This window comes from Cinclus cinclus, chromosome 13 (genome assembly GCF_963662255.1).
Source record: "Cinclus cinclus chromosome 13, bCinCin1.1, whole genome shotgun sequence".
Classification (NCBI taxonomy): Eukaryota; Metazoa; Chordata; class Aves; order Passeriformes; family Cinclidae; genus Cinclus; species Cinclus cinclus.
The window spans coordinates 11,657,005-11,678,399 of NC_085058.1; the positions used below are offsets into that span (position 1 = coordinate 11,657,005).

General features: G+C 39.6%; 2 protein-coding genes across 3 annotated transcripts; both read left to right on the top strand.

The window, feature by feature from the left end:
• Positions 1-6,015: 6,015 nt before the first annotated feature.
• AFG2B (AFG2 AAA ATPase homolog B) lies at positions 6,016-13,117 on the top strand. 2 transcript variants are annotated; one of them, XM_062501280.1, is made up of 8 exons: positions 6,016-7,173; positions 8,207-8,392; positions 8,998-9,162; positions 9,642-9,851; positions 10,265-10,492; positions 11,357-11,491; positions 12,119-12,244; positions 12,911-13,117. In XM_062501280.1, the coding sequence occupies exons 1-8, from the start codon at positions 6,097-6,099 to the stop codon at positions 13,067-13,069; spliced, it is 2,286 nt and encodes a 761-aa protein (XP_062357264.1). In that variant the 5' UTR covers positions 6,016-6,096; the 3' UTR covers positions 13,070-13,117. The 2 variants fall into 2 exon arrangements, with proteins under 2 accessions (XP_062357264.1, XP_062357265.1); XM_062501281.1 differs by having other exon boundaries at positions 10,265-10,475; positions 11,361-11,491.
• Positions 13,118-14,978: 1,861 nt separating this feature from the next.
• C13H15orf48 (chromosome 13 C15orf48 homolog) lies at positions 14,979-18,981 on the top strand. The gene is made up of 5 exons (XM_062501555.1): positions 14,979-15,259; positions 15,591-15,679; positions 16,364-16,424; positions 17,060-17,151; positions 18,233-18,981. The coding sequence occupies exons 1-4, from the start codon at positions 15,218-15,220 to the stop codon at positions 17,126-17,128; spliced, it is 261 nt and encodes an 86-aa protein (XP_062357539.1). The 5' UTR covers positions 14,979-15,217; the 3' UTR covers positions 17,129-17,151; positions 18,233-18,981.
• Positions 18,982-21,395: the final 2,414 nt, after the last annotated feature.

A 21,395-nucleotide genomic window follows, 5' to 3' on the forward strand; every position in this document is an offset into this window, starting at 1 on the left:
ATATACATTCCTGTTCTAAAAATCAGTCTAAGTGATAGTGTAACATGAATACTCTGTGAGGAAATGATAACAGTTGTTCTGAAGAAAGCACTATGGCCTATCACAAAACCTGGAAAAGATAAAAAAGAAAATCTACCTATCTGAATTGGAGGAAAGGAGAGAAAAAAGTACAACACATAGCTGTGGTGTGGAGGAAGGGAAGTGTAAAAAAAATCTTAAACATTTTTCAAGCTAAGTTCTTGGTGGGAAAACAGATCTACTGAACAACTAGCTTCAGACCTAAAGCCTTTAAGTTCTGTTCATGCTTAATAAAAAGCAGGCACAGGAAGGACTCCTAGAGTGCCTGGGTAGAATCCTTAGATGGTTCTGGGTAGATTCCTGAAATGTAGGAATGTTCCTACAAAGTAGAGTGAATTCCTAGAAATTCCTCTAGAAAGACTTTCTAGAAAGCACAAGAGGGGATTCTGGACGCATCTGGAAAATTCCTAGAAAACATGGGGTAAACACCTAGGTAAAAACTTCTAGGATACACTCAGAAAATACCTAGAAAGCAGAAGAGAAAATAGAACATTGACAGAAATTCCTACAAAGCAAGGAAAGAAAACTTTCAGAAAGCACCATGAAAATTTGTATCAAGCCTAAGAATAAATTGTGAAAATTCTTTAATAGCACAAGGGAAATTCCTAGATGCTACAGTTGGAATTCCTTGAAAGCATTTGGGAAAATCCCTAGGAAACACTGGGAAAAGCCCTAGAAAGCTGCAAGACCATTCTACACAAACCATACACTAATCTATGTAACTGCTATGTGGGATTTTCTTAGAGGGAAAATGTGAATACTAAACACGTCCCTAACATTTTGTGTGCCTGAAATCAATTCTTGTATAGATTTATTTGCATAATTTAAGGAACAAGCATGTGATGCTTTAAGAATGTGCATTAAGAAGTGGAAACTTAAAGCAGTGCCAAGAAACAGACAGAAAGAGTAAGCATGTGTGACACTTCCACTCTCACACACTCCTGCTTTCCAATAAGTTCAGCTTGCACAAGTTCCTGACATCAGCACAAGACTGGCTCTCCAGCAATGCCCCATGAGCTCTCTTCACACAAATAACTCCTCAACCCTGAGAACTCTCATGAACAGCATCCTTTGATAAATACTGTCCAGCCTCCTCTTACAGAGGAACACACAATTCTGCATCCACAGCATCCTTCCATGAAGTTCTACAGATCTACTGTCCACTATGTGATGGATTACTTCTTTTTCCTTGTTTTGAGCAGAGGTCTGAATAGTATCAGTTGCTCTGACATTGGAAGAGACCTTTAAAACAGGCTCTCCAATCCAAATTACAGTTTTGTAAACCTCTTCCACAGCCACCCCAAAGTTTTTCTTCTGTGTTTAGGAGACCTAACCTACTTTTAGATATTTCTTGGACTGAAATCATTCTTGTTGCCTTCTCTGAACCTTTCCCAGTTCTAATACATATTTTTAAGGACAGGAGATCCGAAGTACACACAATATCTGAAGTACAGGGATACCACAAATGCAATGGGAAGGAGACAGTTTTTGTAATATTCTTGGTTCATTTTTAAATTAAGGTTAACAATTTTTTTGCTTTTTGCACATCAAGCACTGAGCTGACATTTCAATGGAATAATCTATCCTGATGCTATAAAAGTGGCCCTTCCCTTTGATTACTCTTCCCTCTGTCCACCTTTGTTCTCATAGCTGTATACTGAAGGTAAGATGCCATTTGCTGCTAAGTCCCTTAGGTTTGTATGGCCCTTCTCTAATTCTCAACCAATCTACTCTCGTTCCTATACTGAACGCCACACAAGGATCTCACTACTCCGTATCTAAAAGAAGATTTAATGAACCACTGGATTATATATTTTGCTGAAACAGATAACCAAGCATCCTTAAGCAGTAATCAAAAGGTGCTAAAGACAAATATTGACAAATTGAAAAATGTATCCTGTTAAATTATCTGCAGCTGTCCATTCTCCCTTCTTTGAAAAGCTTTCATCCCACAGTTACAAGAGAAGGGAATGTGCAGTTGGGACTCCAGTCACTCACAAAGAAATGTAGAGTCTTAGCATAAAATCCTTTCCTTGGCAACTTAAGACAAGTGAATTTCCACTGGAAGGCTCCTGATGCAGGCACACATTTTTCCTGATGCATCTGCCACGATGGCAATGACTTCTGGTAGAAATGCAGCATCAATGGTTTCCACTTAAGGTGCAGTAATTTCACCAAAACTTCTGTCAGCAGGCAGAGATTTTCCACACTGTAAGGCCTGGGCCAAACCCATCCCCTGGGCCTTGCCCACCCAAAATTCCAAACTGCAGTGGGAACTTTTTCCATGTAAAGATACAAGACTGGATGCTCACTAGAAAATTAAGTAAACACATTGAGGGTGGCCCTCCCAGAAAGACATGCAGACATACAAAAGCACTTTCCATTCCTTTTCTAAGCATGTCTTTACTATTTATTTATGAGGTTTTGTTATAATAAAGCCTGGTGTTTGAAATGTGCAATATCTAGCCTAAATGTAATACAGCATTTATACTTAGTCAAAGAACCTCCACAAATACTAAAATCCTGCTCTAAAGCATATACATGTCAGCTACTCACTTTGAACTACCCTTATTTGATTAATAAACAATCAGACCACATCTTCAAATTCACCTACCATTAAAAAAGGCTATGTTAAAAACACAGTTAACTTGTCAATTTAAAATGAAAATGTCCATTCCAGTAATAGGGTAAAACCTACTAAAAAAAAGAATCAGTTTAATATTTTATTTACTTTGTATGCAGGGAATAATTGTAACAAGACAATTATTTTATTTTGTGAGTTACAACAATTGGGAATTTTGAACATTAGTCCACCAAAACCCAATACATGCATTAAGAAAAAAAAAGTACAATGAAATATTGTTCTTTGTTTTTACAACCTTTAATAACTGTATGCTCTCCTTTAAAAGAAGTTAGTTTGGTGCATTAAATATGGAGGGAAAGAAAAAAAGAAACATTCTTCCCTAGAAATAGAGAGCAACAAGCCCAACACAGAAAAGAAATTAAGCTGAAAATTATCTGAACACTCACTGTGCTGGTTTTTCAGTTTCATATTAGACATGAAGACAATGCTGGACAATATTTGATTTCTCCAAGAACTGATGACTACTCCCTCCAAATTATCTCTGAAAGGAGAAATACAGCCATTCTTGAAGATCAGCTGCCATCTAGTGAATGGTGAGAAAACTGTTTAAAACATTATTTCAGTTTTTAGTCAATTTAAACTAGATTCTAGAATATTTTTTGCCACTTTGTCTCTGTAAATTCTGGGGTTTGCAAATTATTCAAGGGCATGGCTACTGAAAGGAATGCATTTGAAATGAGAGCAATGTCACACAGCAAAGTTTCCTAAGAAAATATACAAATAATCTATATGTGATTCCACAATTTGTTAGAAATAAGCCAATCCTGTGCTCTTTGAATAGAACAAATTAGTTTTTTGGGGGGCTTCACCATACTAAAAAGAACCAAACTATCAGTGTCTTAAAGTAAATCAGTATTACAGCAATAAAATACAGTAAAAACTTAAAGAAGTTTAAATTAAAATTTACTGAAATGTGTTCATCAAGCAACAATAGCAGAGTTTTTATATTGGACACCAACTTTTGTTACTTTGTTACTTAAGATTAGATTTTCCGGTGCTTTCCTTCTCATAAGAAATTAGATTTTCCATTTGTTACAATAAGTCTGTTAGAAGGAACCACTATATATGAATATAAACTACAGAGCTGATTGCAAATATCCAATTTTCCATACTGTTCTTTCCTAAACACAACTTTTTCAAACCAAGCAGAGGGTCTACCCTTTACAGTTTGAAATTCTGAAACACAAATCTGCCATTTTAAACAGAGTATGTTTTTTGTTTAATCGAGTATGTACTTGAGGGCACTCATGTTTATGAGAACCTTTGATGGAAAGAAATAAAACAAGAGAATATGTTTATAAGACATTGGCTTGAAAATACATTTGCCTTCTTGGAACGAAAGCTCCTTATAATCTTTTGTCTGTACATTCTCTGGACAGACATTAGTATGTCCTACACCAAATACATGGTAAGTCTACATATTCCATATAAGCATATTCCATATAAACATTTGCACATGTGTGCAGTGCAGAACTGCACTATGAAAAGAAAGATTAAGTAGATATCTAGGAGCAGAGGAATAGAAAATAAACACTGAAATGAGAAAATTTGGTCATGAATTGAAAGGAAATATATTACAGGCCCTTTTGCACATAATTAGGCTTAAAGAGAAGGTTTGCTAGTTTTCATATTGCACAGCCCTACAAAATTCTTGTGAGTTGCTATTCAGCATTTAGAATTATTATGAAGTGTTCTCTTAACTCTCCCAGCTTTTATTCATATGGCTTACTGAAATATTTTGTGCACAGCCTTGGTTCAGTAAGGAATGTGATTAACCAGGACACCATCACAAAGGTTTTCTTACACTGCCCCTCCTGAGGCCTTCAGAATACAATACAGGACAGATTGCAGTTGTGCTGTAAACCACCTTCTCTGGGTTTTCTGTGAATTTAACTGTGTCTGACTAGCAATGAGCATTTGAGATCCCAGTTCCTGTATGTCTGTGGTCTCAAAGTCTGTGTATTCGGCACGTGTGACTTTATTTAAGACAAAGCTACTTTTAAGAATAAAACTATGCACACAGTAAATTTTATCTTGTAGCCCACAGTGCTGACAGACCTTCTGGTAAGTTCCTATAAAAGTACTGCACAATAAAAGAAGGTGGGGGACCAAAATTTTTCTGAAACACCAACTAATTTGTCAGAGCAACATACTACAGTAGTTTTACCAAATGTTGAATTAATATCTGTGTCTTAATTACTTGCATCAGCAGCTTCTCAAGCCAATCGTGTGGTTCCACAGGGGTTTTTTTAACCAGCACCCACTGCTGATTCAACCGTGACTGCTGGTGACAAAGGAGCAGAGGGAAGCACTGACAGGGGCACAGGAATGGGAGAGTCCAACATTTGGGAACATGTTTAAGAAGCACCAAACAAGCAGGCAGCACTGAGGAGACAAAAAGAGGGCAAAGAATTGAGGGTGGTGGACAAGCCCTGTCATGACCAGCTCTATGGAGAACAAGCCTGACAGCAATTAGAAGGGGGGTCAGTGCATTTCCTCTGTGGGACAAGGGTGTAAGAAGTCTCCAGGACACAGCACTCACCTCACAGGCATTGCTTTGACAGCCCTTCCAAAGGGAAGGCGCAGGGCAGTGGCTGAGGCAGGGCATGAGGGAGGTGGCGGACATCGAGTACTGAGGCCACTTCCGTGCCCCTCAGCTCAGGAAGGACATTGAGGGACTGGAGCAGGTCCAGAGAATGCCAGCAAAGATGGTGAAGGGCCTGGAGCACAAACCCTATGAGGAATGGCTGAGGGAGCACAGAGTGCTCGGCCTGGAATAAAAGAGGCTCAAGCAGGACCTTATCCCTCTCTATAACTCCCTGAAAGGAGGCTGTAGCCAGGTCGGGCTTGGCCTCTTCTCCCACACAGCACAAGAGGCCACAGCCTCAAGCTGCACCACGGGATGTTTAGGCTGAACAACAGGAAAAAATTCTTCACAGGAAGGGCGATTAGATATTGAGTGAACTGCCCAGGAATTACCGTTCCTGGCTGTGTTTAAGAAGCGACTGAACGTGGCACTGACTGCCACAGTCACACTGGCACGGCGGTGTTGGGGCACCGGTTGTATTCGACAACCTCGGAGCTCCATTCCCGCCCGATTCATTCCGGGGTCCTGCGGGGGCTGAGGCGCGGAGCAGTGCGCGTGCTCCGGTGTGGCGCATGCGCGGGGCCGCCTGTCAGAGCGCGAGTGGCTCGGCTGCGCTCCGGCCCGTCCGGGCCCGTCCTATCCGCCGTGGGTCGGCAATGCCGGGTGGCTGCGGTGTGCCGGGCGGTGGCGGAGCGGGAGACCCGCGGGAGAGCGAGGCGCGGTGAGTACGGGTCCGACGGGCCCGCGCAGAGCAGAGGGGTTGTTGTCCTCCCTCGCAGAGGCAGCCATGGAGGCGGCGGTCTTAAAGATGCTCCCCCTGGACCCGGGAGATGAGGGCACCCAGCGGTGCCGGCTGGGGCCTGGCGCGCTGTCCTTCCTGGGAGCCAGGATCGGCGCCCCGCTGAGGATCTCCGTGCCCGGCGGCTGCTGTGTGTGCACGGCGTGGCCCCGGCACGACCTGGCGGACGGGTACCTGCAGGCCGACCTCACCTGCAGCACCGCGGGGCTGGCGGCGCGGGACCTGCGCGGCCTCTCGGTCAGCCTGGGCCGGCTGCAGCTGCTGCCGTACGGACAATTGCGAACAGCCACTGTGAAAGTGGTCCTCAAGAGCGCCGCGCTGAAAAAGTCGACTCCCAGAGCGCTGTTGCAGGAAACCATCACGGAACTACTAAGAAATGTGTATGTTTCGCCTCGTTATGTTATCACTGTTGCCCCAAGTCCCGAAAATCCCGTGGCGTATATTGAAATACTATCTGCATCTCCTTTGAATGAGGGAGCTGGATTGATAATTCCCCAAACAAGCATAAAAATTAAGGAGGTGGTCCCTTTAGAATGGTACAGACATGTATTGGAAGACACTGCAAAAACTTCAATTGCAGCACTGGATGATGTGGGGAAGTCTCTGAAAGAAATGATCGATCTTCCTTTCCGCTTTCCGAAAACTTTCAAGAAGCTGGGCCTTTCTGTCCCTAATGGAGTGCTATTAATTGGGCCCCCAGGTGTAGGGAAAACTCTAATGGTAAAGGCAGTAGCAAAAGAGCTGGGTGCGTATCTGTTTATCATCAGTGGCCCAGCCCTCCATGGTTCAAGACCAGGAGAGGGTGAAGAGAATTTGCGAAGAGTCTTTGAAAAGGGCAGAGAGATGTCAAACGAGGGCCCGACCATTCTCTTCTTTGATGAGATTGATTCTTTATGCCCAAAGCGAGGAAGTTCAAACAATGCTCCTGAAGATCGTATTGTTGCTCAGTTGCTGACACTGCTGGATGGTGTAGGGAGTGAGGGGAAGATGGTCATTGTGGCAGCAACCAACAGGCCAGATGCCTTAGACCCTGCACTGAGAAGACCTGGCAGATTTGACAGAGAGGTAAATAAACCCTTTTATTCATACACTCACATTTTTCTTTCCTTATTGAGGTGGAAGGGGGCTGTTAATAGCTTTTTAATGTCTTCTAGTCATGTTTCATAGTGGGATTCTGCAGGCTTGGGACTGGTGTCTTGTTTCTGTCTTCAGTTTGCTGCAACTTGGGTATGCTTGTTTTGGGTTTTTTTACTCAGGACACCAAGAGCTCCAGTGTTCCAGTACTGGAAAATGGATGGGAGGAGTCTTTTTGCTTCTTTATCATAAAGATACTGACCTGATCTTGAGGGGGTTTGTTTGCTTACAGATGCTTAGTTTTACAGGACTGGATTTTTTCCATTTAAATCCTAGATTGAAGATTTGTGCATTTCTCCTTTAAAATTTATTGTGACAGAGAACTAGTAACCTGTTGTGTCAAAACTTCTATTCAGGTTTCAGTAACAGAAGTTGGATCTACTCTGGAAAACTTCCATTAACCTAGTAGTCCAAAGAAGAACAAGACACGCAGTTTTGCAACACACAGTGCTTGTGCTTGTAATGTTTATTTTCCTGGCTAATCCCACTCCTAGGTCACCAGTTTAATCAAGTTCTTTAATGCTTTAATAATTGTAATTTTCATTATTATCTGGTATTTGTAGATTGTTGATATGTATTTTTATGATCATGTTTTACCAGGTTTTCAATAATGTGTGAAAGTTTAACTATTTTATTTTTTCCTCTCGTATTAGTCAAATTTAGTGCTTACGATATAAGGAAATTATTATTTCAGTTATGGGAGTTACTTGATAAACTAGCTGATGGTGCCTTATTAAAAACAATTTATATAAACACCATTCCCTTGGAAAGTATATGGTATTTTAAATACTTGTCATTTATATAGTGGTGGTAATAGATTTCCTGTAAAACTCTTTAGTTGGGATATAAGTATATATAAATTTTCGGTAGCCAATATAAAGCAGAATTGCTTGACTAGATCTATAAAACAAATGAGTATGGCAAATTATCTATTTAAGATTTTTGCTTATTCTGTTTGGTTTAGGTTATTATTGGGACCCCAACAGTTACACGGAGAAGATCCATCCTGCAGTTACTTACATCTCATATGCCCATTTCTGCAGAGGTTGATTTGGCTAAGCTGGCAGAAATGACAACTGGGTATGTTGGAGCTGACCTTACAGCACTCTGCAGAGAAGCTGCTATGCAGGCTATGTCCCACAGCTCTTTGGTATGGTTGCAAATCAGTCAAGAAAATGTCACTAGTATTTGTACTACCCTTTTCTTCATTAATACTTACTTGAAGAGTTCAACAAGTTGAAGACTCACACCAAGCATATTATAAATATGTTAGATTTGCTTGTCCTTTCAGTTCTCACCTTAGTTCTGTTACTGCAACTGTGGTTTAATAGTGGCATTTTATAGCCTATTTGAGATAAGATGTGTTACATTCTTCATTGTGTGGTGAAAATGGATTTTTGGACTTTTTAAATTTCTGTTCAGAAGAGTGGAGGATGTGATTTGTTAACCCTGACAGCATCTATTTGACTTAACAAATCACTGCCTAATGGAGCTATAATTTAGGAAATAAGTTTTCTCTGAAACATTAATTTCTTTTAAAATTGGTCTTTTCCTGTGTAAAAACTTGCTGTTAACGAGGTTATATTTTACTTTATGTTGCATTTTTGTGTCTGCAGTGTTTAAGTTCATTAGGTCAGGAACTGATTCTTTATTAGTTGTATTTAGTCTATGTGAAGTATTTTCCATATTAATGCCGTATTTAAGTATTGCATTAAAATTTTAAGATGCTCTATCTGTTTTTTGTTTTTTTTTCAGGATTCAACTGAAACTGAAACCATGATTAACATGGCAGATTTCCAAGAAGCTTTTAAAAAAATTCAACCATCATCTTTTCGCAGTGCAGTTGGACTAACAGAGTGTAAACCTGTGACTTGGGAGCAAATTGGTGGTCTTGAAGATGTAAAATTAAAGTTAAAACAGGTAATGTATTAAATTAAATTAGATAAACAGAGCTAATTTCTAATATGTACTCCAGGGTATTCTATACACTGCGTTATGAAAATTATTTCTCTTGCAAATTACCTGATGATAAATTGTATTTTAAATGTTATTACAATGCTTGAGTTAGAAATCTTGCAGTCACAAGATACTACCACCAAGCATAGTAATATAATGGGAAAATAGGCATGTTTTAGTAGCTGAAAAATACTTAACTTTAACCAGATTATTTGTCCATTCCTGAATATTTGTCCAGGGATGGTTCTTGGCCGTTATCTCTTCAGGATTGCTTTTAGTTTTGTTTCAAGTAGAAAATTGAAGCAGGCAGCATTATATGAAGACTAAATCAGTATTCTCTGATTTCCAATTCATATTTGTATCAAGGAGAGGAAATTATGTGCTCAGCAGTTTTATCGATTGCTTGTTACTAAGAATTTCATCCCTTTTTCATGTATTGACAGTGTATTGAGTGGCCTGTGAAATTTCCTGAGGCATTTGCCAGGATGGGCCTGTCTCATCCCAAGGGTATTCTTCTCTATGGGCCATCTGGGTGTGCCAAAACCACGCTGGTGAAGGCTGTGGCCACAAGCTGTCACTGTTCCTTTCTCTCTGTCAGTGGTGCTGACCTGTTCTCGCCTTACGTTGGAGATTCAGAGAAAATTCTGTCTCAGGTACAGTTTTTAATTTGTGTAAGGTTCTGTAGTCTATTTTTTCTTGACTTTTGCAAAGTATTAGTTAGACCTCAATTTTGTTGTTGGAAAGATGATCAAGTTCTCATCTGTTTATAAAATAGAAATGGCTTACAGATTCACATGTAGATAAAGTGAGAATCTATCCCTAATATTATACCAGTGTTAAACTTTGGAAGTATTTCTAGCCATTTGTTTTCAGTTCATTTAGGAATATAAGTAGGAAGCAGAATTTGCCAACAGTAAGTGTAAGCCAGAACAGCTTGTAAGAATCATTACAAATGTACCTTTAAAGTTAAGTAAAATACAGAGTATATGTGAGTGGGATTCTTTTTTCACCTTACCTGATAGAATGAAGGCATTAATGTTTTATTTTATTGATACTTGTTGAAAAGGTTTTTCGCCAAGCAAGAGCAAATACTCCAGCAATAATATTTCTAGATGAGATTGATTCTGTCTTGGGATCTCGGGCACACTGCAGAACTGGCCATGGTGTCTCCGAGAGGATTCTCTCTGTTCTTCTCAATGAACTGGATGGAGTTGGGCTGAAAGTTACAGAAAGAAGAGGAGGCAAGCTACAGCTTGAGGCTCAGTGCCAAGAACAAAGTGACAAGGAAAGAAAGGTATTTATGCTCCCTTTTTTGTATAGGAAGTATGAGAAGTGCTGTCCAGTCATTTCAAAAATTTTAGTTGTTGGCACTAACATTTTAAATTTTAAATCCTCAAACTTAAAAACACACAAGAAGCTCTTTTACTCTGTCATAATTACTAGTTTTTACTCTGTATAGGCTGCTAATTGTTTTTACATACACTTTGTTTGAACAAAATACCCACACAGGCTAAGAGCATTATTAGTTGGGTGTTAGTCTTCTGTCACAAAAATCCTTTTCTTGACAGTAATTTTTTAGATTGTGTGATTTTTCTCTGAAACAAGTTCCTCCCTGAGATTACTTTTTATAAGTACTTCCCCTACTTCATTTGCAGTTCTTTTTCACATATAATGCATACAAAAGCAGCACAGTTATGATCAGTTTGTTATTTAAACAAAAACTTGTGCCTTCACTTGTCAGTGAATTGTTCACAACATTTAGTATTTAGCTTTTTTGTATATAAATTTCTTCTTATGATGATAGTCTCTGGGGAACTAATGAAGGAAAACAGTTCCAGAATTGTAGGATACTGATTTTTTTTTTTTTTTGCATATAAAAAAGATCTTTGTTACAATCTAGTAAAAAAAAAAAAGTCCTTATTTATTACAAAGGCAGATACTAACAATCTTTCTTCTTTGTCATGTAACCTGCCCTGCACCAAGGCATTTTTTTAGCTCAAGAAAGATAAAATACTAATATTGAAGGGAAAATAGCTACATGTAAAATTACATTATCATCTTGCCCTTCCCCTCTTGTCATTAGTAGTTAACTAATATCTTATGATAATATCTATCTCAACCATGTTGCACTAATTTGTTTACATGATCTCTTACTCAGCTAGAGTTTCAGGAAACTTTGAACAAAGATTTCATTGTAGTTGCTGCAACAAATAGACCAGATATGTTGGATGATGCCTTACTCCGTCCTGGAAGGCTGGACAAGATGATCTATATTCCACCTCCAGATCTGAAGGTATTACACATCCATACATGGCTTTAAAGGGAGAGATATTAATTGCCAGCATACTTTAAGAGCAAAGGGGGCATGTTCCTGTAACATACTTAACAAGTGATGGCTGTTTCACTGGAGATGAGTCATGAGATTCAAGGTACAATGAAAAAATTTAAGAAGTAATAAAGATATTTGTATTTTAAACACCAATAAGACTTTAACTGGTGTAGGTAGTTATAATATGTATATTTAGAAAATCAAGTTACAGTTCAGGAAATACCAAAATGTGTTGTCTGTCGTTGCTTCAAATAATTTTTGTGTAGTGTTCCCAAGGCTTGTGTGGCTGCTTGTCCTGAGCTTCACAAAAAAATGTTGATGCAAAGCATGCCAAATCAGCCTGTTCAGCCTAAAATACTGTGTTTTCCTGAAGCAAGGAGTGACTGTGAGTAACAGATCTTAAATATGTGAGAGAACCAGAAGTGCATTATCTCCATTAATAGCATTTTATTCTTCCACCAAAACCAGGTAGTTTTGGTACTTTTCTGGATTTTCCTTGGCTCTAGTTTCAGCTTTGGTACTGTTTTGCAAAAAGATTAATTTTTTGTTTGATTGGTTTTGTTTTCTTGCGTAATATGCACCAATTTACAGGGAAGACTCTCCATTCTGAAAATCTGCACCAAAAAAATTCCATTAGATACTGATGTGTCATTACAAGATGTGGCAGTCCTAACAGACCTCTTCTCTGGAGCTGATATTGAAAATCTGTGCAAGGAGGTAAGAAATATTCCTGGTTCATTCATGAAATAAATTCTAAATAACAACTTTGAATGAAAAAAGAGAGCCAACTCATATGTGTTACCAAGCCATCTGTAGTACAGGTTCTTTCCCAGTTTGCATTGAAAATCCAAAGAAAATTATTAAAACAGAAGAACTGAACAAGGCTTCATTCTTTAAATAAAAGAGACAAATAAGAATGAAGTCTGTGTGTGATAATTTACCAGAAGTTAAAGAACTGTACTACCCCTTATTTCATGTGGCCCTCTCTTAATTCATGCTCACAACTTAGGTGAATTGCATTCTTTGTACTGCAAGCTGAAATTAGCAGGTATTTTCAAAGCTAGAGAGGAAAAAAATGAGAAGAGAAATCCAGAATTTGAGTTGAGTTGTATAAAACACAGAAGAATAATAAAATCCAAATACATAAGTGTTAAAGGATGTATTGTCTAATCCAGACAGAAAAACAGAGTGAAAAATGGTAACCTTATGGTAACCTTACTTGGATCTTTTTCTGTTGTTAAATAACCATAAGTTATACAAAGCTGTTTTCAAATGCTTTATCTGATGCTTTATTCCTTGTAAAATATTTTAGAATACTTAGAGTATTCTTTGCAATTTAAAACAGGGTAAGGACTAAGTTGGTGGATTCTTTTTCTTTTAAAGGCTGCTTTGTTGGCATTGCAAGAGAATGGACTTGAAGCAACTGCTGTAAAACAGGAACATTTTGTGAAATCGTTGAAGACTGTGAAACCATCTTTAAGCATAAAAGACTTGGAATTTTATGAAAAATTCTCTAATCAAGAATTAGCCTCTCGAATCTAGAAAGGAGTGACATAAGTATTTTTAAATATATTACAAAGATTTTGAAAAGGTTTGCATCTTTCCTGCTTTTTAATACTGTATTTACTGTAGGTTTCAGGGAGTGTAAAATACAGTAAAGTGTCACTTGTGAAAAGTTTTGTAATTTCAGTAAAGAATAATAAATTAAAATCGTGTTTGCTTTGGGTAGGTTTACATCTGATGAAACAAGTACTTGAGGTACTTAGATAAAACACTGTGGAACAGCTTAGTGTTACCGTAGATTTCCTGCTTTTAAGTACAAAAATGGCATAATAAGAAAATTTAAAATGTATTGAGAAGTCTCCTAAAGACAGCGAATATGTAAGAAATAGAAAAGCTTTCAGGAAATTAAATAGGAGGAAGTCCTATTCTGTATAAAATGCAAGGTGTTTCATATGTGCCTATATACAGGCTTACTTTCTTACAAGCAGTTTCCAAAATACAGTGGCAGTGAAGGGTTGTCAGTGCTCAACTCTCCTTGGTGTAGGTTTGGAAGTCAGGGATTTTGGGAGTAATTTTAGATCAGTTACTGCTTAGTGTACAAACATTTGGATTGAGTAAGCATATAACAAGTATGCAATCGACTCAAGCTATAATAATAATTTTTTAGAAGAGAGTTTTCTTAATGACAGTTTCTGCAGAATTATATTTCCCACCCAGCCATTCTTTGACAATACATTTTTGTAGGTTGCCTTCTAAAATACTCAGACACTTCTAAGGAAATTGATGTTAGATGTATGCAAATGTGCATTTTAACTTAATAGAGTAGGAAGTTTTTTATTAATTTTTATTCTCTTTTCCCAGTGAAAATGTTTTGGAATAAAATACACCACTGTCAAAGACAGTTCTTTATTTTAGCTGATGTTCAGAAGTTATAAGCCCATTAACAAATATTTCTTTCTCATAACAGGCACACTAGGGACTGCACTGAGTGTGGTTTATAGTGAGATGGATCACAAAAGGAAGTTTTGAGCAGTTGGTGACTGAGGAGGGCAAAAGGCAGCAGTACAAGTTCTTGTAGCCTAGGAAAGGATTCAGATACAAACAGCTGCCCTACAGCTTGGTTGCTTTCATCACCAGTTTATAGAAAGGACCATCCTGTAGCTTTATTGGTGACAACAAAGAGACAGTGCTCACAATCTTCCCAAACGCACAAAGGTTTCTCAGCAGTAGTGCTGAGAAAAAATATGAAAATTGTTTGTTTTGCTTTCCAGTGTTTGAGAGTTTACATTGGAATTGCTGGACCCAAAAGTTATTAGAGTAAAATGCTGCCAGCTCTTTTTCCTCCAAGATGCCACTGCTTGATTTCCACACGTGCTCCCTAGAAGGAGCAGCTGAGCTGATTGTGCCCTGCCCTGTCTGTTCCTTGCAGGGAGTGAGCAGAACATGCACTAAAGGCAGCCTCTTCTTCCTCTCGCTGCTTTCCAGGGGCCAGGAGAGAAGGGGGAAGAAACCAATGTACGGAGTCACCTGCTCTCACCTCCGGCCTGCCCCGGTAGTTTTTCTCGGAGGGAGATTGGGGTGTGATAGGAGCTGTGGAACAGAGTGATGGAGAACCCGAGCCTGGGTTGAGCTTTTGCTGCGGCACAAGGGGAGAGGGTGGCGCTGGGCTCCGCTTTTGGAGCTCCGAGCTCTGAAGACCTGGGCGTTTACCTAGCCGCTCTGTTCTTTGGGCAGCTGCCTGGAGAACGGGACAGACAAGAAGACAATGAAGAAATGGAGAAGCCAGGTTTGAGGATTGGCGCGGGAAGGGCACGGGCCTCATCCCGTTCCGCACCGGCCGCTGGGGGGCGCGCTGTGCCTCCCCCTCAGCGCCGGGGAGCGCGGGGCGGGCCCGGCCCGGCACAGGCCGCGCCCTCTGCCGCCCTCAAGGAGCGCTGGCCGCCGCTCTGCCTGCCCAGTCTGCCTGCCCGAGTCTGCCTGCCCGAGTCTGCCTGCCCCGGTCTGCCTGCCCCGGTCTGCCTGCCCGAGTCTGCCTGCCCCGCTCTGCCTGCCCCGCTCTGCCTGCCCCGCTCTGCCTGCCCCGGTCTGCCTGCCCGAGTCTGCCTGCCCGAGTCTGCCTGCCCGAGTCTGCCTGCCCGAGTCTGCCTGCCCCGGTCTGCCTGCCCCGGTCTGCCTGCTGCCGCCAGGATGAGCAGGGGTATCTGGCACACGCTTAAAACGAAAAGAGAAGTAAGTTTGCCTCAGGGGTCGGGGCCGTGCTACCTGCCTGCGGGGAGGGATGCTGAGGGCTCCGGCGGCTGCGCCGGGTTTGCCGCTTGATTTCCCAAGGAAAGGGGACCCGCGTTAAGGTTCATGTATTAAAAGTGAGGTGTGGAGAAGGGTTATACAGAGGTAAAAGTGAAATTCACGTGTTAGAAGTGAAGTGGTGTGAAGAGTGATATGGAGGTAATGTACATGAACAGGTAATCTCTCCCTAGCTCTGTGTAACCCTTGCTTCCCCCTACTCGTGGGTCTGTAGCTGGGACATAAATTCAGCTCTTTTCTCTATTTTATCTTTCAGCTCATTCCCCTTGCCGGAATATTGTCCTTGGCAGCAGCTGGGGCCTTCTCTTTTTGTCTTTATTCCATATTCCACAAATCTGATGTGATGTAAGCAAAAAACTTATTCCTTGGAGCTTTGACCATCGTTTTGCACAGACACACATAAAAATAAAGGCACCAGGCACATGTTCCAGAGTACTGGGAGTACTGGGAATGACAAAAGTATCTGCAGATTGTAAATAGTGAGGAAATTAATTAATTTGGAGTGTAGTCCTAGTTATTTCCTAACTTCTGATTTAATAATTACGGGATTTTTTTGCTTTAGGGGTAAGATGTTTTGAATGTTCTAATCAAGAATTTCATATAAAGAACAGTTTGATAGTATTAAAGTAAGAGAGTATTCCAATGGCTTGGTTAATAATTGGGGCCAAATCCTATGCTCCTAAAGCTTTTAGGAGTTTATTTGTTTATTTTAAAATGATGGGAATAGGATTTTAACTATCAGGGTAAAAATCTCATTACTTTGTGTCTTTATTCAGTTTTGAATTTTCAGCTTGCTTCCCTCACAATGATATGTGAACAGTGCTGGCTTGCTTGGTGCTTTGGAAGCTGCAAATCAAGCCATCATTGATTCCTATCCAGATTTTAAAATATAATGCCCAAACCTGTAAACTTGTGTTTTAGGGAACTCCTTACTTAAGTGAATAGCTCTACTGACAATAGGCTGCTCATATGAAAATGTATGCAAGGGCACACCTTAAAACATAATACCTGTTTTATCTTCTTCTAAAGCATTCACAAGATTGGTAGTTCAGAACCATGGGAAAATATTGATCCTGCCAAGCCTCAGAAGGTAATTTGTACATATAATATATGTCTAAATAGCATAAATTTCCAACACAATTAATCACTTCTTTTAATGTGTAAGAACTAGTAAAATATGAATGAGAAAACAAGTGTAAAGTTGATGTCTATCTAGTTAAAGGTGGAAACAAATGCTCCATTTGTTACTTTGTCTTCACTCTATTACCTCATGATAGGGATTTAGCTCTTATACTGTAGGTCTGATCTTAAATTCATACTGTACTTCTGGTTGTTTTCCTATGTCTATTCCCACCCAAACATCCATTTACTCAAGTCCATTGATAGCAGTGGAAACTTGGAGTGTAGAGGAAGTGCTGTTTACCCTTATCTTGTTTCTGAATTACAGAATTGAGTAAGAATGTTTGAGTACTGCAGCCTGAAGGGACAAAATCTTAATTTAATAGAGTTCTTAGGATAAGGAAAAATAAAATTATTTGGCATTATCACTTAATTAATATCAAAGTGATTTTTTCCAACAAATTATTATGTCATCTGTTGTGTATTTCTGAAAGGAAACTAGAACTTCTTCACCAGTAAGTTGATGTTTGATATGAGAGGGTATGTGTGTGTGGAGTAAATGCTCAGTGGCATTTTACTAACTTTCATATTTTCCATTTCTTCCAGCTGGTAACAATCAATCAGAAGTGGGAACCTATAGAAGAGCTGGAAAAGGTCAAAAAGCTCACAAAGTGAGAAGTTTCTGCTGCCTCAAAAAGGTACCCTATGAATCTAGTGGAATCACTTCTGCACAAACTTGACTACTGAAATCAGTGTGCGGAAATGCTTCTGCTACATTTTTAGGGACTCCCTACATTTTTTTGGACTCTGGATGAGGAGTTTTATGTTGCTTTAGAAGCTGGCATACAGCATCCACATAGTCCAAAAATCTGACTCAAAAATATTAATTTTCAGTAAGCATTTGATGTAAATTTTTGAGTGTTTAGATGGTAATTTTGGATTGAAAAAGCCTTCATTGTTTTTGTAGAATTTCGGGATTTGTTTCAAAATACATTAGTTTTGCCTTTTATTAATTTTTAATAAAATAAATTCTAAATTTATACATTTCATGTGAATTGCTTAAAAGCCTTTCTAAATTGGGATTCTTGGTCTCCTTCCTCTCTGTTCTGTATTCCAGTGTTAAATAGAGACCAAAGTCATAGTCAGAGGATGTCTTTGTGTGGCAGCATATGTGGTCATAAAGTACCCATACATTCCTTCTCAGTGTTAGATGTGGGGACAGATCAAGTCAAAACTAATGTTGTGCTGCAAATACTGAAACTTACCCACTGAGGAGTCCAGTAGGTTATTTAAGGGTGTATTTGAGACTGCAGATTTATAACCACAAAATCTAAGATTTAAGCATGGCTAGAAGGGAAATGAAAATCAGGTAATTTCTTTTGTATTTAAATATTGTTCATGATTAATTTTTTTTTAAGTTAGTAGAATTAGAAAACCTGCATTATCCAAAACCATAATGTTAATTTCTTCTTTTTGTGCAAGGTTGTTTATGTACAAGCTCCAATGTACTGCACAATTAACAATATTTTTAAAGATTTCTACATGCTATTAGGAATATCTCTTTTATCAAATGGAAACTAGCAGATTAAAATTTGGAATGATTCTATGAAGAGACAGTTCTTCTTTAAGCTTCTGTGTGTTTGCTTATGGGTTTGCCAGGGAAAGAAGGTAATGGGCAGGTTCCCAGTAAAATCATGAGACAATAAATGCATCCAATGGCAGAACGTCCTTTTTTCTGTATATGCCTTCTTCTAAGCAGTTTCTCAATCTGTTTCACAGGTTCTTTTACAATGGATGTTCAGAATTCATAATCCTTTCTGTGAGGAAGAAGGCAGAAGTGAAACAACTGCTAATTGGGAAAAGTCCCTTTAAATGAGTAATAGTCAAGTGCTTTAGGTTATTCTGCTGCAGCAAAGAGAAACTTCAGTTAGAAAAGCTGTCTCCCGAATTCTGAGGGAGTTTAGCTTCAGAAGCTTTATGTTTTCTTTGGCTGAGGAAAAAAAAATTAAATGTTGCATAAATATTTGTTTGTCTAGTAAGGATGACTCAGCAGAATTTCTTTTCTAGAGGTGAGAGGAACTGCTAGTCTTCAGAATAAGTCCTTAGCTTGCATTTAAGGAATGACATTACAAGAAGATTGGATAACAGAACCACAAAAATGCAGTGCTCTGAGAAATACAAGTTTTAAGTATTTTAAAATTGAAAATATTTTCAAACATTTCTCTGTATTTCTGTATTTCTACTGGTCTGTAGCAAAAACCAAATACCATGCTCTGAATTGATGCATTAATTGAGTTTGTTCTTCAGTATGTCACTTTTTTTGGCTGCAAATACTATGACCTAAGTATCTGTCAACATTGAGGAAATAAGTGTAAGTAATTTTTAGCTAATTTTTGTATTTAGCATGTTTCAGTGATGTTTCCATTTGCACATTAAGCAGTGTAACTGCTGTCAGTCACAGGTTGTTGCTTCTCTTAACATGTCCTAAAGCACAACAGCTCTGGTAATAAAATTGTTTTGCTTTGTTAGCTGTTCTGTTTTTCTTTATTAATACAGATTTTTTGGGGAGGGTTTTGACACAGTATAAAAAATCAAAATATTTTTTGGCAGTTCAAAAAGATCATGATTATCATAAAGTCCTTAGGGTTTTGTGTCTTCTCTGGCTGTCCCTAAAAATCTGTCTCCTGCATAGAGGATGGTTTTTTCTTATAAGTAGCATACACCAAGAGCAATTACTGTATCTCCAAGCTCAGCTACTCAACATAAATCTATAAAGCAATAAACAAATTGTTTCCTTGTTCCGCAAACAGTAAAGATTAAACTAGTTGAATTTTATGAGCTGATGTTTATGAGAACAGTATGGCTGATCTGTGTCATGCAAACCCATTAATTTTTATTCCATGAACAATTCAGAGTCTATTGAAATAATTCAGCAACATTCTTATTTCTCTGCATTTCCTTCACTCTCATTAGTCTCCTACTCTGTTCCGTTCTTGGTTTTGGTTTGGGTTTTTTGGTTGATTTTGGCTTTTTTAAACAATCACTATCTTTGCTCACCCTAGCTAGTACATTTCCATGGAACTCTATCACTTCCAAATTTCATATTAATTATGAAGTTTAATAAAAATGCTCACCAGCTTGTTAGTTTCTAGTATTGAAACCATTAGACATGTTTAATAGTTCAAATCACTATTAGAAATCCATCATTAGAATCTGTGATCATGCTTCTCTAACTTTTTCTGTGTAGTCTGTATGTAAATAGCTTTCTGGAAGAACAGGAGGTTGCTTTTTGCAGTGTATATACAAGGAATTACTAATTTTTGTTATTACAGTAGTACTTTGAGGCCTTGACACTGCAGATCTTGTGACGGTGTGGTTATCAGAGAGCTGTGTTGGGGTTTTTTTTTGGTTTCTTTGCATGTGGTAGACCCAGCGTCAGCATTTCTCCTTCTGACCCCCTGCATTTCTCTGCCACAAGGTGCTCTTAGTATAGTTCTGCACTGTCTGTAGTGCTGGCTTTCTGCAGAAAATAGCAACTTGCAGAGGGGCCTGATGCAACTGTTGGAGGAAATGGTTCATCCTGCAGTTGCTGTCTGCCTTAGTGCAGGGGATGGCTCTCCCTAGGACTATCTGTGGAAAACAAACAAGAATAATGGGAGTGATTCACTGAATCTGACCAATATTTGATGTTGGAGAGTTCCCAAAAAAGCTCTCAGGTTAAACAAACATGGCACGGTTTTAATTTGCTGTCTGAAGCCTTTGCTGTCCAGCACATCCCTGCCATAGGAGGACACATGGACAACGAAATCCCATAAAAAGTGTAACTGGAACGGAAATAAAAGCAATACTGCTGGCTTGGCCTTCAGGTGTGAACAGGAGCAGACAGCTTGTTTGCCCAAAGCTCTCTTCATCAGGAAGCAGCTGTCACAGTAATGGCCCCTGCAAAGCCATGAGCTGACATCTCATCCAAGGCACCTTGCCCTGACCAAAGATCACACACCCTCACCAAGGCTGTGCCAACCCTGGTTATGCTGGACCTTGCCCAGATGAACAAGTAGTTTAGTTTAATTAGCATTTACTTCTAGATAATTTTGTTGTGCATGCATTCTGGCTAGAGCCACTACTGGAGAGGTGCTGCCCTTCAGGGCTCACCTAGGATATGGGAGAACCCTTCACAGCAAGGGGAGCCCAGGGCCTGGAGCAGATTTGACCCTAAGGAGTGAGAGCTGTCCTGCAGCATCACCACGGTGCCCGTATGGGCACCGAGTGCCACGTGAGCAAGGTGTTAGAATGGGGGTGGCAGAGCACTAGCTGGGAGCTCAAGAGACAGCGTGTCTGGGTATCAGGATAGAGGCCAGTACTGGCCTTCACTGCCAGGTTACCAAATTAATTTAAATAAACCCTAGTTTCTCAGCAATGGGGGCATGACAAAGGGCTTGGTTTGGTTTGGTGCTGGTTTTCAAGTTTGAGACTTCTGAGGTTTGGCCTGCGGTGCCAGGCTGCCTCTGTGGCCTCTGTTCAGGGGTTGTGACACTGCACAGGCTCTGTCCAGAGTCCCTGGAGGTGTCCAGGTTGTCCAGGCTGGTGGCTCTGTATGTGGAGCCCCATGGACAGGCCCAGCTGTGCAGCAACAGCAGTGACAGCCGGGCCTGGGTGCTGGGCTGGCAGGTGTGCTCCTGTCCTGGCTGGCAATACCATTTCTGCTGCTCACGGCCAAGATTTGAATGTATGTAACATTCCCTAAAAGGTCCGTATAAATAACTTAGACTCCATCGTGCAATGTTTTTAAGATAAAGCAAATCACTTTTGTGACCATCTTTCCATAAGGTTTAAAAGCATCTGTTAAAATTCAGATAGATGTGCTTCCAGTTTTACTGGCTGTTGAGCAGTAGAAAAATAACTCACTTCAGCTTGAAATATTTGATATAGAATATTTCTAGAC

What these genes read in the sequence shown, in the direction of transcription:
- AFG2B (XM_062501280.1), top strand. Translation starts at nt 6,097, where the DNA reads ATGGAGGCGGCGGTCTTAAAGATGCTCCCCCTGGACCCGGGAGATGAG. An exon ending in CTGGCAGATTTGACAGAGAG is followed by an intron (nt 7,174 to 8,206) that starts GTAAATAAACCC and finishes TGTTTGGTTTAG; the next exon opens with GTTATTATTGGGACCCCAAC. An exon ending in TAAAATTAAAGTTAAAACAG is followed by an intron (nt 9,163 to 9,641) that starts GTAATGTATTAA and finishes ATGTATTGACAG; the next exon opens with TGTATTGAGTGGCCTGTGAA.
- C13H15orf48 (XM_062501555.1), top strand. Translation starts at nt 15,218, where the DNA reads ATGAGCAGGGGTATCTGGCACACGCTTAAAACGAAAAGAGAA. An exon ending in CGCTTAAAACGAAAAGAGAA is followed by an intron (nt 15,260 to 15,590) that starts GTAAGTTTGCCT and finishes TTTATCTTTCAG; the next exon opens with CTCATTCCCCTTGCCGGAAT. An exon ending in ATCCTGCCAAGCCTCAGAAG is followed by an intron (nt 16,425 to 17,059) that starts GTAATTTGTACA and finishes CATTTCTTCCAG; the next exon opens with CTGGTAACAATCAATCAGAA.